We start from the raw sequence: 21,062 nt of genomic DNA, 5'->3' as shown, positions 1-21,062 counted from the left end.
GAACCTATAACACCTGCTTCTTTAAAAGCATACCAACTACAGAACATTTTATTATTTTAAGTTATAAGCACTTACTTGTTAAAAAATTCCTTTGTTGTTTTTTTTTTGAGACACAGTCTAGCTCTGTCACCCAGGCTGGAGCACAGTGGCACAATCTCGGCTTACTGCAATCTCCACCTCCTGGGTTCAAGCGATTTCTCCCACCTCAGGCCCCTGACTAGCTGGGATTACAGGCACCTGCCACCACGCCCAGCTAATTTTTGTATTTTTAGTAGAGACAGGGTTTCACTGTATTGGCCAGGCTGGTCTCGAACTCCTGACCTCGTGATCCGCCCGCCTCGACCTCCCAAAGTGCTAGAATTACAAGTGTGAGCCACTGCGGCTGGTCAAAAAATTCCTCTTAATAACTTCTCAGAAGGCTAATACACAAAATAGCCACCTTTTCCGAATCCAACCAACCAAAGTAACTTACCACAGATTTTCCTACTGCTTTGTATTTTCTGAGGAAAAAAAACACATGCCAGGAAAGCTAAAAGGGATGTGTTTTGTAAAACTCTCAGGCCCTCCAACAGGCTCAATTTAGGTAGGCCTGCCCCAGTCTTCAAATTCTACATGCACGATACATATATATAACTTTTTCAATCAACACTGCTTCCTAGACAGAGGAGAACCTATGAAATGAGACCTGTGATTCTTTTTTAAAAACCTATAAGCATTTGGATAGACGAAGGTGGGCCTGTGAACTATGGCCCTGTAAGCAGGAGGGGAAGTTAAATAGTTCTTCATAACACAATTTAAAGATATTTGAATTTTGGGGTGGCAATCAGAAAGGAAAGAAAGAAGAGGGGGAGAAGGCCGAAGAGCCAACCAGATTACAAGAGCCTGGAGTCCTTCTTTCTTTGATGGTGGCCAAAATGTATTTTAAGGGCAGAAATGCCTAATATTCAATGTCAACACTTCTGACATTGCTCCACTGTGAACCCCTTCATCCTCCCCTTCCTCTAAATCTCCCATAAAGCCTACCACACCCATAAAGGCTTTCTGTGAACTCTTTTTTTTTTCTTTTCTCTTCTTTCCTAGCTCCTGTGAGACACAACTATCCAACAACTGCATCATGGATCTCTCAACCATCCATTTAGCACCTCCTTAGATTGGTCCAAAACTGAACTTATCTCCCCTTCCACACCTCTACCATCAATTGTTTTTAACTGCTTCTTCTCATATCCTCCAACATTTCACTAGCTCATTAATGTCATCATCTAAAGGAACAACTAATATTTACTGAGCACTTGGAATGTGCTAGGTACCCTGCCAAAGGCATTACATGCGTAATTCCTCAAACCCTACTGAACAGGTATGACAATCATTTCCCAAATATTAGGAAATCAAAGTTCTGTCAGGATAGTAATTCTAAGGGTAAGTAATAGAATTAGAAGTTGACCCGTTTTAATTCCACAGCCAGCTTACCCAGTACATGGCAATCAATGCCTGAAATCAAACAACCCAGGATTCATCCTTCCCCTCCTTAAGCCTATCTAGTCACTTACCTGGTCCAGCCTCCTAGTCATACGTGTTAAACGCCATGTCGTTTCTCCTTCCACTACCAGCACACTAGCATTTACTAAGTCCTTACTATGTGGCAATCACTATTCTAAGTAATATACATGTTTTTTCAAGTTCTATCCCCTAAACTCTGAGATGAAAAATCTAAGGAACAAAGAGGTTTCAGTGTATGACAGAGCCTGATTCCACCCCAGGTAATCTGAATAGAGAATCCCTGAGCACTTAACCCCTCCATTATAACAGCCTCCAACTTAGTCTCAATACCACCCATCTGGAAGCCCACCATCCTCCAGATGCTGCAGATATCTTTCTGGAATGCGAATGTTATCATGACATTCTCCTGCTTAAAATTAGCAGCTCAGTATCACTGACTGGATAAAGTCCAAATTTCTTAATCTGGTATACAAAATCCTTCATTTTTCTGTTCAAGTCAATTCAGTAAATATTTTAGTGACCAATGTAAGCAAGAAAAGGTGCCAAGTGCTCTGAAATGAATAATATACATGTCCCTGACTACTACTTCCACCTTGGACACTGGGTCCTTCAGCCAGACAAGCCCATATGCAAAGCTCACAATACAACAGCCCAAAGATACATGCATTTATTTTTAAGTGGCCTGCGTGCTACGTGCCTACAATGTACGATATCCCAAATCAATCTGAAGACTAGGTGCCTATATGACACCTATTCTTACAGGTCTCCAGGCAGAAATGCTCCCTGAGTTCAAATTACTTCAGGGTAACTAGCGGGATAAAGGCATGGATCAGTTTCCAAATGAGAAAACTTCTGGGCAAGAACTAACCCCTGCCATCAATGGCTGGCATGCAGTAGGTACTTTATCAGTGGCTAAATGAATAAATAATGAAAAAATGTCAAAGTTGATGAGAAGACCAGAGAAACAAGATATATGGAGAATGTAACACACAAGTGGCCCGAATTAAAAGTAATGTTATTCTACTTTGGTTCTCATTTGGCCTATTTTTACCCCACGGGAAAACTCACATGTGGGACTTGGACAAGCTTAAAAAGCCAAAACTTTGTTATTCATGGCTCAACAAAGCTTTGACAAGCCAAAAAGGATACCAGATTCCCGCTTCCTTCTTTACCTGCCAAAGTCCATTTTCTAAAGAGGTGTGGGGGTGGGAATCAAATCTAGCAAAGTAAATAAAATTGATCTACTGAGATCCAACTTCATCAGTGCTGCATCGAAGTACATGCAAAAGAAATATCAAAATCTGTCCCGGGAAGAAGGCCAATTTACAAGTACTATGGCCGCAAGAATGTGAAATTCTTAAAGGCAGTTCCAATAAGCTGGAGCTCACAAGTGTTCCTCCTCCTGCACCGCCACCGCTCTTCACTCAACTTTGTTTCTGATTTCTGGGATTTTAAAAAGGATAATGTATACAGCAAAGCTCATGCATAAGTGTACTTTAGCTCCTGGCACAAACGAACGTCTGGGTTCATAAACTCAACGTAAATTGAAATACTAGAAGAAACACTACATGAATCAAAAGTCCTTGTTTAAAACGTGGCATAAAGCTTTGAAAAGCGAGTGATGTATTTCCTGAACGATGCTTTGTGTGCAACTGGTTCCAAATCAAGATTCATATTTTTAAATTACCCACTGGAATATGTCAAATCTATCTCCCACCCTCTCCAGCCTAAAGAGAAAGGTGAGAATTCACAGGCAACAGGCTAGGGCGGACGGAACGATCTCTCCCTATCCCTTTGCAGAGGAACAAAACCCGATAAAGGCAGCTAGTGCCACTCGCATTGCCGACACCACACACACACACACAGGAAATTTAAACACTCACCCCACCTCTCCCTTCCCTTAAGAAGCAAACGACGCCAAGATCTGCACCGCGGTGGCCGGAACCAGCAAATGCTAACAGCCGGAGGCCTCCCGCCTCCAGGGCTCCTACAGGCGGCGGGCACCGGGCGCCGACTCTCCCTCCCCGACCAGCCCCACACCGGAGTCCACGCCAGCCCCGCAGCCCGGGCAAGCGAAGACAGCCGCGGACGACCAAAGCTCCGGGGCGAGCTGCGGCGCCGCTCCGGCCGCCTCCCGGGGCGCGGCGCTCCTCCACACCCAGCCGACGCCCGCACCTGAGGCGGCTGCTCGCAGCCGGCGAGAGGGCGCGCAGCGAGGCGGGCAGGGCAAAGTTACTCACTGGGAAAGCGCGGCTGCCCGGGCCGCGCACGGACTCCTGGCGCCGCTGCCCGGCACCAGCTCCCGCTCTCCGCGGCCCGCTGAGGGAGCGGAGAGCCTGCCCGGCTCCGCTCCGCCGAGAATTGCCGCCGCCGCCACCGCGGATTTCCTGGCAAGAAGCAAACTCCAGCCAAGACTTCACTTCTCAACCGCCCCTGCTGCCTTCCCGGGGGCCAGCGCTAAGGCCGAGCGGCCCAACCCGCAGCCAGGCCAATCGGAGGTAGCACAGGGCGGGAGGTGGGCGGACCAGAGGGCGGCTCCACCTATCCGAGAGCTCGGGAGGCGGGCCAGAAGGGGCCCGTCACTCCTGGGTTAGAGTGAGACCACTCCGCCCTCGCCGCCCGCCTCCCCCACCCGCCCCGGGCTGTCCCCGCCGCCCGCCTGATTCCCCTGCGGAAGCCCCGGGGGCTAGGTGCCTGTGCGCACCCCGGGCCGCCGCCGGGAGTGGCACTGCTGGGGAAGGAGTGAACATTCAGAGGAATGGCGGGGCGGGGTCGGGGGAGGCTAGGAGAACAGGTGGCGCAGGGAAGCAGAAACGTAGTTGCGCAGGACAGCTGGAGTGGGGCAGGGTCGGGGCCGGCGGCTAGGGCAGAAGGGCCTATTCGAGAGGAAGCGCACCTGAGGGAGCGCGGCCAGGGACAGGACGCTGGGAGCTGGGCGGAGAGCGAGTCTGGGTGGCGAAAGGTTGCCGAGGCGGGGGCTGGGCACCTGGGAACAAAGGTGAGGGCGGGTTCCGCAGGTGAGGAGGTTTGAGGAGCCACAGCGGGTAAAGGGAAAAGGAAGTCCACGACGCGCTCTGGGGGGTAGAAGGAATTCTAGGACGAAAAGGATGAGGTAGGAAACAGTTTTTTCCCAAACTCTCACTCCCCCAAGAGAAAGACATTTCTTTCTTGCCCTTTTTTGACCCAGTTGAGAATGCAACTGCAAGGTCCCCGGTGAGACAAATACCGCCTTCAACCCTCGTATTCTGTCGTGACTCATCTTGCACGTGACCCCCTCCCTCGTCAAGGTGTGTTGACCGACTAGAGCCTAAGCCTGTCGTCCCACAAAAGGCCCGGGAGGGCCGGGGTCCCAGGAAGGGCCATCCTGGGTCAACACTGCCCCGGGGGGAGTCGGGCCTCTTTCGCCCTTGCCACTGGGAAGGGAAGTGATTTGGGGGCGGCAGGTAAGGCCCCGCTCCTTCGCCATCACCTGGGGAAAGGTACCAGGGTTGAGCTGGCGCGCCCGCAGGCCTGTCTGGGCCTCGGGGTAAAGCGGCGCTGGCCCCACCCCCTGCCCCTCCCGCCGTGAGTGGCCTCGCCTGGTCGCTCAGGTGAGCCGCCGGGCCGCGAGCCACCGCCCACCCCGTGTCTGGGCGGGGCCTGGGGGGCGGAGCCTGATGCCCCGCCCCGCGGCTGGGCCCTGCCGCGCCGCTGCGGCTCCTCCTCCCTCCTTCCGTCCTCCCCGCCTTCCGTCTGTCTGTCCTTCCTTCCTGCTTCGCCTCCACGCCTCGCGCTATGGGACAGAACCCCCGATCCGCCAGCACCACCTGAGGATCCGGAAACAGCCCCAGCGATGGAAGAGGACCAGGAGCTGGAGAGGTAACGGCCGAGGAGGAGGCGGGCGGAGCGGGCCGCGCCCAAGGGGAGCGGGTGGCCGAGGGGCACGCTGCCCGGCCTGGCAGTCGGGGCCTGACTCGGGGCGTAGAGAAGAATCATGGAGAGAGAGGTGGGGAGGAGATATGAATGTTTCAATTGAGAGACTGAGAGGTGCGCTAGCTATTAAGGAGGGAAGACAAGTTGGGAGACCAGACTTAAGTATCCGAACTGCCCATCCCCGTTAGAACAGCAGCGTGTAAAATCACGGCCCAGGCCTCTGCTCCCTGAGGACGGTACTGGTGCCTCTGTCCCTGTAACTACGGCTCACGTTCCTTCTATGTACAGTCTGCTCCTAAAGCCACTCATCTGTGCACTGAGCTCTTTTTCTCCCTCCCGCTTGACTCCTGGACCTTCCATTCTCCTAGTTTCCTTCTCTTGCAAAATGGAAGCCGTAGTTGGGCCTGCACATTGATCATCTGTATCCTCTATTTTTATACTAGAGCAATCGGGATTTTATGCCTTTCAACCCCTTATCATCCTCTAGCAGGACCAATCCTATTCTAATCCTATCCCTCGCTTGTGACTCTACCAAAGAATATTTTTGCAAACACTTAAGTTTGTGTTTTTCTAAGAAAACTCCCCTTGTGGCCAGTGTGGATGGTCAAATGGAGCAGGGAAAAACTGGAGGCAGTAAATTATTCATAGAGTTTGTGGAGGCAGGAAAATGAGAGGCGAATAATTCTATGTAGCTGGAGTAGATTAATAATAATGCGTTGCAATGTGATATAGTAAATGAAAAAAAGCTAGTTACAAAACAATATTCAGTATGATCTCATTTTTATAAAAAATATGTGTGTAGAAAAATATCTGGATTGAAGACCTCAATGGCTGAAGGCGAGAGGAAGACAGCCCTGGAAATGGTCCAGGCAGCTGGAACAGATAGACACTGTGTGACATTTGTATTGCACGAGGAAGACCATACCCTAGGAAATTCTCTACGTTACATGATCATGAAGAACCCGGAAGTGGAATTTTGTGGTTACACTACGACCCATCCTTCAGAGAGCAAAATTAATTTACGTATTCAGACTCGAGGTACCCTTCCAGCTGTTGAGCCATTTCAGAGAGGCCTGAATGAGCTCATGAGTGTCTGCCAACATGTGCTTGACAAGTTTGAGGCCAGCATAAAGGACTATAAGGATCAAAAAGCAAGCAGAAATGAATCCACATTCTAGTCCCTTATGCAGTATACAAGGAGAACTGTCCTCTAGGATATTCTCTTCCTGATGGCGCAGAACCCAGAATTAGAAGTTTGTGGTTACAGCATACTCTGTCCTTCAGAAAGGCGTGATTCTAGCTGTTGACCCCTCGCAGCTGTTGGAACCTCTGCAAAAACCTCTGTATTATTCTAATAAATTCCCTCTTTTATTTAAACTAGTTTGACTGGTTTCTGTTCCATGCAACCAAATGGTCCTTGAGGATGATCTTTTTTTTTTTTTAATTAAGCCAGCATTGAAAATGAGGAAACTGAGCATAGCAGAGACCTAGACAAGAACTGTGATCATGGGAATTAAAAGGAGTATGTATCCATGTCCATAGTTGGGGTGGTGGGAGTAAGGGAAGAGACAAAAACCATTACCCCAGTTAGACTGTTGTTAGTTTAAAAAAAGAAGGAAAGAAAATTGGGTTGGGGACTTGACTTCTTGCTAAACTTTTTGGCTTTTAAAGAACTGCATCATTTGCTGTGGTTGGTAGACTGGGCAAGGGTGGGAATAATTTGAAAGAAGTGTGAGAATTCTGGTTTTACATGAGAGTTTTAAGGAGTAAGGCTCCATCTTTGAGCATTTACAGGAAATATACCAGTTTACTGCTTGAATTTCGGGATATTGATACTTAGTCATGATCTAAGTAAGGTAAGATGTTTTGATTATGTTACAGAAGGAGAAAATTGGGATGACCAGATAACATTTTCAGTCCTTAGGTAGGTATAGCCTAGGGTAATGTAGAAGAAGCCCTATTTGAGAGAAGGTAAAGCCAAGGAGAAGGAAAATTCCATGTAGGGGAAATGACTGTTTTGGAAAACACATATCCCATCCACCAGTGCTCTGTGCTTCGGGACCTTGTTTATGCTATCCCCACTTCCTGGGCCAGTCTTACTCCTGCCATACTAAGTCAAAGCTTATTATGTGTCAGGCCCCCCAGCCTAGTTTGGGTACTTCTTTGTGCTTTCATTACACCCTGTGTTTCCTGGCCTTGGTATTTACTATGCTGTTGGTAGTGCTTATTTACCCACTATACCAACTTGCAGGTCAACATGATTCTGGTACCTGGAACTCTGAATTCATGTAAGTAGTTATGGCATGCAGCTTTTCAGTCACTCAAACCTGACCTCTTACACTAGCCTGCTGTAGAGCCTGCATTTCCTATACTCAGTCAACTTCTTTAAAGATATTTCCATATTTTTGAGCACTAGTATGTTCCAGGCCTTGGGGATAGATATATAGGGATAGTGGATGAGACAGAGTAAGTCCTGTTCTCATAAAGCATGTGTTATAATAAGAGCCCCTTAAAAAAAAACAAAACAAAACAAAAAAAACATTGTAAGGCTCGCCATAGGGCTCACACCTGGGAAGCCAAGGTGGGAGGATCGCTTGAGCCCAGGAGACAAGCCTGGGCAACATAGGGAGTCCTTGTCTCTACAAAAAAATTTAAAAGCTATCCCGGCATGGTGACACATGCCTGTAGTCCCAGCTACTTGGGAAGCTGAGGCAAGAGGATATCTTGAACCCAGGAGGTTGAGGCTGCAATGAGCCATGACCACACCACTGCATTCCATCCTGGGTGACAGAGTGAGACCCTGTCTCAAAAAATATATATAAAATTAAAAACTTGTAATTCTGTGAAAGCAGCAAATGTAGGGTCAAGATAGAAAACATGAGAAAAGAATCTGCTTTAGGCATGGAAGTTAGGAAAGGTGTTCTAGAGATTACAGGAAGGGAGAGAGCTGGCTGTGTAAAAAGAGAAAATGCATTCTGGGGGTATAGCATGTGCAAAAGTCCTGAAGCAGAAAACTGGTGGCGTGAGGAACTGAAGATACTGAAAGAAGATTTGCATGTTTTTGTAGCACAGTAGACAAGGAGAAGGGCCTGTCCCTCTGGGGTCCATGGGAGGAAGAGACGGGGTAGTAGAGATTTTGGATTTTAAGCACAGTGGGAATGGTGTCTTCATTACTTTGATTACAGTGTGGGGAGAGATGAATTATAGGGAGGCTGGAGTAGTAGCAGAGAGAGACACTATAAAGAGTTGAAGTGGCCTAGAAGGGTAGAAGCTAATGATGGAGAAGAGAAGGTAGGTTTGAGGTATATTTTAGAATTTAATTGGCACAGAATTGGTACACCTCAGGAATTGAATGTGGAAGATGAAGAATCAAAGATGACTGCTGCCTAGCTTTAGGGCCGATTACTGAAATTGAAAAGCTTAAAATGGAAAATAGATTGGGAGGTGGAAAAGATGATAGGAATCAAAAGTTTCATTTTTGAACATTGTAAGCAGTGGCTATGTGAGTAGGAGATCGTGGAAGAGATCTAAGCTGGAGACAAATTTTGTGAGTCCTTGCCATAAAGATGACATAAATTGATTAAAAAAAAAAAATAGAGGGTGACAAAGAAGTGGGCCCAGAACCAAGCCCTAGGCAACTTCAGTATTTAAAGTTTGGGTCAAAGAAGAGTTTTAAAGATAAGAGTATTTGTAAGTTTGGGTCAATGTGATGGTAGGAAAGTGCAAAAGTCGGGTGTGGAAGCCAAGGGTTTCAAATAGGGAATAGAAAAATGTCACCTGAAGTTAACATGGAGGTCACTAGGCAGTAGCAGCATCAGTTGACTGCCTAAGAGGAGTAAACATTACCACTCATACAGAGGAATGGCTTAGTTTGGTTTTCCAATAAAAGAATCACATGAAAACATTGGAAGAGGTGAGTTTAGGCGGGAGCAGGGATGTCATAGGGCAAGGATACAGAATATTCTTTTATGGTGATAGTAAGAAATTCTGGAAAGTCAATGTTTAAGGGCATTAGCCTTTGAACATAAAAGGAAGCTTAAAAAGGATGTGGAAAAGGATTAAAAACTTCTTTCCTCTCCCAAAACTTTGCCTGTGGGAATAGTAAACAGAATTACTTACATGGAGTTTAATTCCTCTGAACCAAGGCCTGTCAGGAGATGAAAACAAAGTTTAATTAGTGGACAGCAAGGTACAGACTGATGATAGCAGATGAAGTACAGTGGGAAACACACCCAGAGGCGACCGCTCACCACATCACGACTTCATTGCACCTAAAAGGATTTAGACTGATCATGTAGCATTCTGTCTTGAATCTCTTTAGGGTGGCCATAAACTCACAGGTTCGTACAAAACACCTGCAGAAGGCAGTTGGGTGAAGGGAAGAAACTGAGAACAGGGTAGGCAGGTTAACCAAGAGTCTTGTATATGTGAAAGGAATCTGCATAAAGTCTGTAGGGACCTGAGGGAAAGCTGAGTTGGTCCAAAAAGGACCAGGGAGACGAATGTGAATCATACTCATACGTACTGTGAAAAGTTAATCCGCATCTGATTTGCACTCCAATAACATTTCATTCTAAATAAACTCATGCCAGTGATCAAGATCAGAAGTTCTCTTCAGCTGTAAAGTACTATGACTTTTAAAAAGCCAATTATTAAATAATATTATATACCAAAAGCTTTTAATATATAGTAATTCTGAGTACTTGCTGGCACTTTCTATTTTCAAAGTACTTTACAAGCTAATTATGTATAAATTGCATATAGCTGTAACATCTAAGTACTCTAATTAGTTGGCATAATGCACAGGTTCACACAGAATCTCTAGAGATGGAAAGGTGTCTACATACAAAGTGGTCTCTTCAGTACTGACCCAAAGAGTATCTTGCGTCTCAAGAGACAGGAAAGCATATCAAGTTCCATGGCCTACCGCCCACCAGCCTTCTTTTAGTTGCCCTTCAACATATTATTCAGATTTTAGATGGTCTCCAGATCACTAGACAAACGTCATCTTTTTGGTTAGCGTTATTTAGAGTCATTCTTTGTAACAACCTTTAAACTGGGCTCTTGGAAGTTTACCCATCTGCTTTCAAGTACTTACTAAGACCCCCAAACCCAGCCTGTTTTTGCTCAAATTCTTAATGTTGCTATTTTATTTTGCTGCTTTATAAACTATCCTGGTACAGTTACTGTGTGTCTGTTTTATTTTTGTTTGTTTATTTTTTTTCTCACTATGAAATTCTTCTCAAACTTGGATTATTAGATCTCTAGTTATTTAACTATACAGTAAGTATGTACCTAATAGTAGCACAGTCCTGAGAAATGGTGGAAATAAGAGACTATGATTCTGTCCTGAAAATCCTTCTGTGGTTTTGGAGAAGACAGACGAGAGCTGTATACATGAAAAAGAGAAACCAATTGTATTGACAATGAAGTGCCCGAATGTGCAGTGTAGAGTATTATGTGATGAATTCAGAATGGGATGGGTGAAGGGCACTACTGAAACTTCGATTCTTTCATGAGCACCCATTCTGTCAGCCAGTGAAGATGGCAAAAGAATTGGTGGCTTATAAAATATTAATAACAGGAATAAATGGTTTTCTTTTTCTCAGTGTAAGAGAGCTGGTAAAGATTCTTGAGCTAGAACTGCCATAAAGTTTTAATTTTTTGTTTTTTGTCCCATGCCCATGTGCAGAATGGGTAAGTGGAAGGAAACTGGAAGACAGCAGTGAGCTGGGGACATTTGTTGTAGTTCAGGTATAATGTAAGGATGGCATACTTGTAGGACAGGAGATAAAAGGATGGATACAAAACAAAAATGCTTAAACAAAAAAAGTAACTTAGAGACAGATTCTATAGAGGGGTAATAGAAGAGTTGTAGATGACCCCAAAGGCCCCATATCCAGGTTCATTTACCCCTTTGTTTATCCTACCATTCCCTCACAACCAAAAACCGGTAAGGCAGGATTTATCCTTTCTTCTCCCCAACCTGTCCTTACTAATAGGAGTTAGTGGGTGCAACCACCCTTACCTCCTTCCCCAACCCAGATCAGAAGAATTCATGTCTTTTACAAGGATATGAATCCAGGGCTACCAATGTGAAAATTGAGAGTTGAGGGGAGGAGATCAGGGCAGTGAACAGCCTGGCTCTTGCGGTCTGCACTCACCAAGTTGCTTGCTTTACAGAGAATGTTTTCATTAATTCGTTCCATAAATATTGAGCACATACTACATGGAGGCACAGTTTAGGGGCCAGGATATGGCAGTGAACAAGTTGACCCACATGCAGTTTTTTTTTTTTCTGATGGCAGAGTCGGACAATAAAGAAACATGCAAACAAATTTAATTTCGGGTAGTAAAATAATGATGACACTGGAGAAGGAGAAGACACTGAGATTAAGTAGTTAAGGAAGGCCTTTCTGAGGAGGTGACATTTGAGCAGAGAAATACAGGAAGAGAGAGACCAAGGATAAAAGAGAATGAGCCCAGAATTTTTTTAAAAACCTGAGCTTAGATTATTTAGCAATGAAAGCAAAATTATGAACCTTTCTAGAGGAATAAATTGTGTATTTCAGCCTTGTATGTGTTTGTAACTTTTATTAGTGCCTAAATTTATATCATCTGTCTTTAATCTGTATATGTATTTACCTAACAATTACAGTAAAGGATATGGAACTACTCTGTGGGAAGGAGGATATGTAGGATGTTGGAGGTGTTTTTGGTTGGCTGATATATGTATGTATATTGCAGGGCTTATTTTAATTGAATTTTTTTTTTTTTTTTTAAGAAAAGTACACTTTTTTTTTCTTTTTTTGAGACAGTTGCACTGTTACCCAGACTGGAATGCAGTGGTGCAATCTCAACTCGCTGCAACCCTGACCTTCCAGGCTCAAGCAGTCCTCCTACCTCAGCCTCCTGAGTAGCTGAGACTACAGGCGTGTGCCACCATGCCTCACTGATTTTATTTTATTTTTTTGTGGAAACAGTCTCACTGTGTTGCCCAGGCTGGTCTCAAACTCCTAGACTCAAGTGATCCTCCCACCTCAGCCTCCCAAAGTGCTAGGATTATAGGCATGAGCCACTGTGCTCAGCCAAAATAGACCTTCTTTAGGAATAGAAGTTGATGTGTGTGGAATCCTGAATATCTTTTCAGTAAAAATAGGCATAGCAAACTGAGGCAATATAACATTGGAGTTAAGAGCTGTTGGACTCACAATGTCTGGGTTTTGATCCTGGCTGTAGACGTTAACCATGAGACCTTGGACATACTGTTTGATCTCTTTGTGCCTGAATTTCTTCTTCTGTAAATTGGGATAACAAGAATACCAATATAGGGCTGTTACAACTGTTAATTTAGATAATATTCAAAGTGCTCGGGACGGTACCTGAACCGTAAAGCATGCGCTCAATCAATGTTAGGTATTAGTGTTATTATTGTAATATCATTGATGTTGAGCAAGCTGGGTTGGTTTATATTCCTTCAAGGTGAAAACTTGGAAACAAAAAACCGTAGTAGCCTGTGTTGTTTTTTTGTCTTCTTCCGTCTATAATATGATTTGAGGACCCCTGTATGGAAGGTTATCAGTCTGTTAAAGCCATAGCTTTTAAGAAAAATACTTTAAAATAGCATTCTCATTAATAGGATATAAAAAAAAATCACAGACAAATTGTGTTTCTCCTCTTTGAAAAAAGAAATTAAGATTCTGATGGAACATTCATAATCTTCCTTAAGCCTTAAGATAAAGGTTAAGCAGAAAGAAAAACAAGTTCTATAACAGATGGATACCTGGCTTGGTGCCAGGTATCTGGACTATTGGTAGGAAGCCAGGGCTCAATCTAGGTCAGTTAGTGGTAAAAACTGCATTAAAAAGACTATATTTATTTATTTCTTGAGATGGAGTCTCACTCTGTTGGCCAGGCTGGAGTGCAGTGGTGCGATCTCAGCTCACTGCAACCTCCGCCTCCCAGGTTCAAGAGATTCTCGTGCCTCAGCCTCCCGAGTAGCTGGGACTACAGGCACCCACCACCACACTCAGCCAATTTTTGTATTTTTAAGTAGAGACGGGGTTTCACCATATTGGACAGGCTGGTCTCAAACTCCTGACCTCGTGATCTGCCTGCCTTGGCCTCCCAAAGTGCTGGGATAGTCACTGTGCCCAGCCTGATTTTTTTTTATCTAGTACTGTTTCTCCGTATATTCCCTGTTCATTACGCAAGGCACTTAGCATATCTCAAAAAGAAAAGCTACCTTGGTGCTTTTCTGAGTTTTACCTTCCTGACTTAAGTCAAACCTCAAAAAAATTATGAATAATGCTCCACCAATTCTATTAAAAGGACTCCAAGAGAAAATCCAACAGCCTGGAGCATCTAATCATGCAGAGACTGAACTAGTTGTCTTAAACAACAGCTTGGGGTTACAATTTTTGTTGTTGTTTTTTTCATGGGTGGGAGAGACTTTCTTTTTCTCTGCCGACCTCTCAAGGCAGTATTGTGTAGAGGCGAAGGGTAGGAACTCTGAAGTCAGAGGGCCTGTTGGCTCCACGCTTCCTATCTTATGAATGTGGGCAAGTGACTTAACCTTTCTGAGCCTCAGTTTCCTTACCTATAAAATTAGGCTAATAATAACATCTACTTCATAGGGCTATTGTGACAAATAAATGAAATAAAGCACTTAGCACAACTTCTAGTACACTTAAATACTCAAACATTAGCTATTGCTATTGATATATATGGTTGTTGTTTAAGCCAGTTAAACTAATGGTCTTCACAGTACAGATTGTGTTGTGTTATCCATAGGAGCCCTCCTGGCTGGCTTGCATGAGCTGCCTGCCTCCCCGACCTGCCCCACCCTGCTCTCTTCCCAAAGCATCACCCGTGACTGCCACACTGGCCTTCTCACTTCTTTTATTCATATAAGCCTAACATTGCCATTTCAGGGCCTTGGCACCTGCCCTTTACTTCCCGAACCTCTCTTCCCCTAAATCTTCACATGGCCTGTCTGTTTCCAAAGTCGTTTGCTCAGAGAGACCATCCTTGACTGGGTATTAGTCCATTGCTGCATAACAGATTATCCCAAAACTTAGTGGCTGAAAGCAACAAATACGTCTCAGTTTCTGTGGGTCAAGAATCTGGGTGGAGCTTAGCTGGGTGATTTTGACTCAGGGTCTCTGACAAGGCTGTAGTCAAGATGTCATCCAGGCTGCAGTCTTGAGGATTGCATGGGAGAGGATTTACCCACAAGCTCACTCATAGGGGGCTGCTTCATGCTGTGGCAGCTGGCTTCCCGCCAGAGCCAGGAAGACAGAGTTAGAACCCAAGACAGAAGCCAGTCTTTTTATGCTCTGCTTTCAGAAGTGGCATCCCATTGCCTCTGCTCTATTCTGTTGGTAGACATGAATCGGTAAGTCCAGCCCACACTTAAGAGGAGGGGAGTACATGAGGGTCTGAATACTAGGAGGTGGGGATCCTTGGCACCATCTTAGCGGCTGCTTACCCATCCACCTTCTCTAAAGTGGCAGGCACATCCACATACAAACCTCCATCACTCTCTATTCCCATACCTTGCTATATTCCTTCATAGTACTTATTGTCAACTGACATTATATTATATATTTATATATTTATTGTCTAATTCCACTGGAAAAATGTCTCCTTGGTGACAAGGGCTTTGTTCTTGTTTGCTTCTGAACCCCGAGCACTTGAAACTGGGCACACAGTAGGCTTTCATTTATGTTTATTCAGAAAGTGAATGAATATATGCATGATTACATAGCAGTGTCAGAGTATGAGTGCCACAACAGGAAGAAGGACTGATGATTTATAATGACATTTTTTTGTATACTTGTCAGCTGACACTTGCAACTCAGAAAGCCACCACAGTAACAAGCTTCAAGAAGACAAAAAATTCTTGAGTGAGACAAGGAACCATGCCTATCCTGTGGCTTCAGTGGGAGGAGGAGCTGGGGGGAGGCATGGGTAAGCATCATAGAGAGCTTTGATAAAGGTGGTTATGCTTTATATTCTGTTTCATTTTTGTCTTCTCTTTGTCCTCAAGAGCCTCTAACATTACTATCTTCACCACCCTGATCCCATGCTTCATCCGTTATCTTGCCTCTCTATTGGTCTAAAAAGGTAGAGTATCTCCCACTTGAAGTTGATTGATGGACATTTTTACTTTGCAACAGCAGTATGGGCGAGTGATATGGATTTTCCTTGGGATCTTGTCCCCACAGAACTCTAGCAGAGGAAGAGTTTGAGGATTGTTGTTTTGAGTACCGTGAAGTGGAATTTAAAGGATTTGATTCCAAGGTATGCTGTCTTTTCAATTCCAAATAGTACACTCATTTCCTAACCAGCTGTCTCGTAAATCTATGCCATTTACTACAAATAGCATTGCTTTGGAAAAATAACAGAAGGCGCGCGTTTGTTTTTCCAGCAGCTATTTAAGGTCCATTTGTCTTCCCGGTACCAGGAGTGCAAAGATGAATCTCATTTCATGCCTGCCTTCACAGAGTTTGCAATCTGACTAGACCAAAGAGCTGTATAGTATTGCATTCCTGAAGGATAGGTGTCATTTCTTCTAACTCTTTTACCTCATTAAAATTGCAGCACCCCTCCCGCCCCCCCAGCACTCCTACCTTGTAGTATTTTTTCTATAGCACTTACCTTACAATATATGAGATACATAATTTACCTATTTATTGTATTCATTCTGTATTGCCTTTCCCTCTACTCCTCAAACACACACACTGTAACATAAGCTCCGTGAGAGCAGAGATTTTTGTTTGAATGTTCACTGATGTATCCACAACCCCTGGAACAATGCCTGGCTTGCAGCAGGTGTTCAAAAAATGTTTATGAAATGATTGACTCTGTATTGTTTTTTCATTAAATACCCCAAGAGCTGAACTTGAATTTGAAAAGGGAAATAACTATTCTATAAGCTTCGAATTGAGAACGCCAAATTTGTGGTTGTGTGTCTTCAACTCCATAGTCTGTCACATGTAGATGACAAGAGACTGGGCCTGTCCAGGAGGAGTCAGATCTAGAGGTTCATTTAGGCAAAGGGTGACCAGAGCAGGCAAAGATTGAGTGCCAGAGGAGTAGCCTATGCAGTAGGAACCAAGCAGATCTGATAGATATTGCCAGGTAGATGACTCTAGAGGGGTCACCTCAGCTAAGAATTGGGCATGTTATTATACACTCCTAAGAAGGCAGAGCTTTGTATCTGCAAGGCCAAATTTGGCTGCAATGCATCTCACATTAAGTGAGAACTGACCCCCGCAAGGCAGACAATATTGGTTTTGTGAGCACCTGTTCTACCCATATACCTACTGCGTGATTTCAGATTTGGGGAATTCCCAGACCAATAATACTTCAAAAAAATCTAATAGGGTGAAAGGATGTGGGATTGCTTAAGTTTTATTTTGCGCTTACTTTGTGAAACAGACTTGCCCTCACTTAGTGAAAAATTACCAGAAATCCCAGTCTTTATTTAGGTGACCTGAAGCACTTGGAGGACAAAACAAAGACTTAAAGCATTCAATAATTTGATATCTGTTGTGCCATTTTTATCTTGTTAGCTCCACAATGAATTGAACAGAGTCTTGGCCTTTTCCCTTGGGTCCTCATGAGCATTTGTGTACAACTGTTAATAAGTTACATGGGATCTAAGAATAAATTTTCATTGGAACTCTGATTTCAAGTGAAGGATCACCCAACATTGCGATCCCTCATCTAACATTATTTCAGATCCTGAGTTGCTTCTTTGCTCTGCATACTTAAACATAAGTCCTGGTGCTTAGAATACTTAACAAGGGGTTTTTGTTGCTGCTGTTTCCAAAAGTGATTAATATAAAATTGGTAATGTAAAATTAATATAAGCTTCTTTTATCACTTCATTCCCTGAAGATGAGGAGTAAAAGAGTACCATCATCATCTTCTTGTCAAAGTAAATGAGTTGGATTTATATTATTTATCAGACTTTGTAATTGAAGCCGCCTAGATTTGATACTACAGTTTTATTTCTGCTTTTTGTTTATTGGTTTGTTTACATGGGGAAGATTGCAGTTTGTCCTTAAATGGATGGAAAATATTAGGGATTCTAGGGGCTTATGATTAGAAACTTATGATTAGTGTTTTTATATGGCAGAGATTACACTTTGTCCTTAAATGGTTGGAAAACATAAAGGATTCTAGGGGTTTATGATTAGGAACTGTTGTGCTGAAAATGTCTGTCTTTAGAAGTGTTAGCTTACAGGTGTGTCACTGTCTTCTGCCCAGACTTGTAGCAAGCAAGCAGAGGATTCCCTTCCTATTTGCTTGTTCTAATAAGTTGGTCCCCATTGGAGAGCAATGAAAGATCAGAACAAGCCAGAACATGAGGAAGCCAACTAGGCTTATTCCTGGCCAAAAGTAGACAGTCTAACAGACACGTAACTGTGACTGTAAAGTAAGAAGACTGATTTGCCTCACCAGGTAGGAAAACCAGTTTAATCCTCCTTCAAGGCAGATAGTGTCTTTTCCCCTTTATAGAAAACAACCGAGACCTGGGGAAGTTAGGTAACCAGCCTAAGGTTATATGACTAGTAATTAGATAGGAACCCAGGATGGCCTGACTCCATAGACTGCTTTTTTTTGACACATGGTCTCACTCTGTCACCCAGGCTGGAGTGCAGTGGGGTGACCTTGACTCACTGCAGCCTTGACCTCCTGGGCTCAAGCAATCCTCCTACCTCAGCGTCCTGAGTAGCTGGGACCATAGGTGCAAGCCACCAAGCCTGGCTAATTTTTGTATTTTTTGTAGAGATGGGGTTTTGCCATGTTGCCCAGCCTGGTCTTGAACTCTGAGCTCAAGCTATCCACCTGCCTTGGCCTCTCAAAGTGCTGGGATTAGTCATGAGCCACCACTCCTGACCAAACTCATCTTTTAATGGGCATGACGTCATTGATGTTACCTGCCTTGGACTCACATGAAGATAACAGCTTTGCCAGAGCATATGCTCCAAGGAGTTCAGTTTAAGAGACAAAATTGTTGGCCTAGCTGAAACATGTTGGAAATGGAACTGTTCTCTGTAAATTTTAAATGTGAAAAGAATCAAATGAATGAGAGAGTAACTTGTTAAGAACCCAAATAAAGGTTTACTGGTAATATTTAGTTTGTGAAAATACCATTTTTCATATTATTAAACCTTATTAGCATTATCTTTAAATATGTTCATTTTACAAAAAAACTAGCCAGGCGAGATGGCGGGCGCCTGTAGTCCCAGCTACTTGGGAGGCTGAGGCAGGAGAATGGCGTAAACCCGGAGGCGGAGCTTGCAGTGAGCCGATATCGCGCCACTGCACTCCAGCCTGGGCGACAGAGCTAGACTCCGTCTCAAAAAAAAAAAAAATATGTTCATTTTAACTTTTTCATCTATATTGTGCCAAAGCAGCACTTGATCATCCTCAAAATATAGAAACTATTATTCACGGATTGAATGAAATAAGGGTATGTGTTATTTGACAGAACTCTGGATATGAAGTTAGAAAGCTCTGGGGTGGAGTCAGCTGTGTCCCTTACTGGTTGACCTCAGATAAGGCAGTCTCCCTGAGACTTGGTTGCTTAACCAACAAAAAGGAAACAGGAACTTTAAGGGTTCGTCTCAGCCTCGGTGAGGTAATATATATTATTCTGTAAGTTGCTGTGCACATGATATTTTAGTTAACATGCATAACTATGAATAGTATATCTGTGATTACTATTGAAATTATAACTGTAAAATGATTATTTTAAAAAATTCTTAAAATAACTTAGATTTGTTCAGTGCTTTATAGTTACAAGTAACTATATATAAATTATATTAAAGTATATAGATATTTTATATGTATATATATAAATATATATTTAATCTGCCTAAGAATATTGAAAAGTTAGTAGAAATATCTTCATTTTAATCACAGAGCTCTGTGACCTTGAATATCACAGGATCACAGAGCTAGTAGGTGCAGAACTGGGACTCATTTTCTCACTGCTGTAGTGTGGCTGCTTTCTTATTCTCTGAAGGTTACTTGATGGTGTCCTAGATTTAAAATTATAAAAGAAGAACTGCATAATCAGTCTAAAAGCATTGAGAGGTGTTTTAGGGATTATATAAAGATAGAACAGTTACTGAGTAAGTCTATTCAGTCTGGATTTTTCAGGTAAGAAATTCTGCTCTGAAGCTTGTGTGTTGCAGATCACAATAATCATAGACACATCACCTAGCATTGGATAGTGTTAGTGTTGGTCCTTACAGTGTTGTCCTCTAAAGGTAATGATCCTGGGCTAAAATATTATAATTGTAATCTGTCTCATCATTTCTCCCTAGGGTGGCCATACATGCCATCTAGGCTTTGAGAGGAAAAAAATAAATATAGGTAATTTTGAGTTAAATTTTCAAAAACCAGGTATTATTTAGTGTTAGGCAAGTTGTTAACTTCTCTAAACCATAATTTCCTTGGCTTTATATCACAAAGTTAAACCAGATGGCCTCTAACATTTGAGAAACTTTTCCCTTATATTTTTTAATAATATAGATTGTATTTAATGGATCTTTACCTGAACATTTTGGTTCAGGTGATTAAAATGAAAATTATAGCAAAAAGATCCTTGAAACTTTTCTAAAAACACTGGGCATATAGGAATTAATATAGTATATGTCCCAATTTCTATCAAGCAAACAGTAAGAGAGAACTGTAAATTTAGGGGTCTAATATTTCAAATGAGATGTGAAAGTATGGTCCCAAGCATTTGTACTGAAAATGCAGTGCCCCTTTTTTGGTAAGCGTTAAGAGTGTATTAGACTTTGGGAGGAAGCCAAATTATGCTGTTTGGATAATCAGCATGATCTGTCTCTCAGAATTTTCCCCTGCAGTCTCAATTGGGTACCTATTCTATTTTTAACTTAGTTCTAAACTCTTTGTTAGCATTGCTCCATCCAATTAAACTGCAGCTGCTGTTCCATTCCCTAAGGATTGTTTATGTTTCAGTGGATGAGATGGTCCTAATATATACGGCTACTTAAAGTATAGTTTTAATTCAGGGACAAGAAAATATTGTGTTTTAAGTTTTTGGTATTTTATAAAACAATGCATAAACATTGGCTCTAGAACATGCTTTCACGTTTTCCTTGTTGGTTATATCATCACATATAATTTATAAGTCTCTGAATGATAAAGTGTGGTTTGCTGGGTTTTGGTTATCTTGCAGCTGGTTTCTGATGCCAAAATCATCGATTATATTACTCTCTGTGGTTTCTTTCTTTTGGCAGCTGATGTGTTGTTGGTATGATAAGTGGTATGATATAAAGGTAAAGGTTGGATTAATCGTAATGGAATTTTCCATGCCTTGGGTTTTTCTCCTATAGAGATTAGTCTCCATGAGCTGCTTCCTTCCTTTCAGTTAATCTCTGCAGCCTTTCTAGTGGTTCCTCCTGTGCTGTTGAATTCAGCATCTGTAAGAATGTGTTTGCATTGTACCAGAGCTCTACAACTTTGGCCAGCTAAGAAGGAAGCATCTCTGGGATCTTTGAATGTCAATATAAAACCTTATTTGCACAGTTGTGCAGTTTTGGCCGACTTGTTCAGTGGATCATCTAAGTTCATCACTGAACTTTTGTAAACATTTTCCTTAA

The 21,062-nt window shown here is 43.1% G+C and overlaps 3 protein-coding genes across 5 annotated transcripts in view; 2 read left to right on the top strand and 1 right to left on the bottom strand.

The window, feature by feature from the left end:
* Positions 1 to 3,940, bottom strand: part of LNX2 (ligand of numb-protein X 2) — a 76,038-nt gene extending 72,098 nt beyond the window's left edge. Inside the window, exon 1 of one of the 2 annotated variants that reach the window (XM_017848477.1) lies at positions 3,738 to 3,940. The gene's annotated coding sequence lies outside the window, so the exon portion shown is untranslated. The remainder of the gene's footprint in view (positions 1 to 3,737) is intronic. The other variant, XM_017848478.1, reaches the window with a different exon arrangement.
* Positions 3,941 to 4,816: 876 nt separating this feature from the next.
* Positions 4,817 to 6,789, top strand: LOC108512921 (DNA-directed RNA polymerases I and III subunit RPAC2). Its single transcript, XM_017848480.1, has 2 exons — positions 4,817 to 5,355; positions 6,212 to 6,789. Exons 1-2 carry the CDS (start codon positions 5,330 to 5,332, stop codon positions 6,585 to 6,587), a joined length of 402 nt encoding a protein of 133 aa, XP_017703969.1. The 5' UTR covers positions 4,817 to 5,329; the 3' UTR covers positions 6,588 to 6,789.
* POLR1D (RNA polymerase I and III subunit D) overlaps positions 5,130 to 21,062 on the top strand; it is a 46,350-nt gene continuing 30,417 nt past the window's right edge. Inside the window, exons 1-2 of one of the 2 annotated variants that reach the window (XM_017848482.1) lie at positions 5,263 to 5,355; positions 15,639 to 15,714. Coding sequence is in view for 1 of the 2 variants with exons in the window: in XM_017848481.1 (XP_017703970.1) it covers positions 5,330 to 5,355 (26 nt within the window). In the remaining variant the exon portion in view is untranslated. Of the gene's footprint in view, positions 5,356 to 15,638; positions 15,715 to 21,062 lie in introns of both variants that reach the window. The other variant, XM_017848481.1, reaches the window with a different exon arrangement.

The sequence above is a fragment of the Rhinopithecus bieti genome, unplaced genomic scaffold, assembly GCF_001698545.2.
Source record: "Rhinopithecus bieti isolate Rb0 unplaced genomic scaffold, ASM169854v2 scaffold_28547, whole genome shotgun sequence".
Classification (NCBI taxonomy): Eukaryota; Metazoa; Chordata; class Mammalia; order Primates; family Cercopithecidae; genus Rhinopithecus; species Rhinopithecus bieti.
This window is presented reverse-complemented; position numbering and strand designations above follow the sequence as displayed.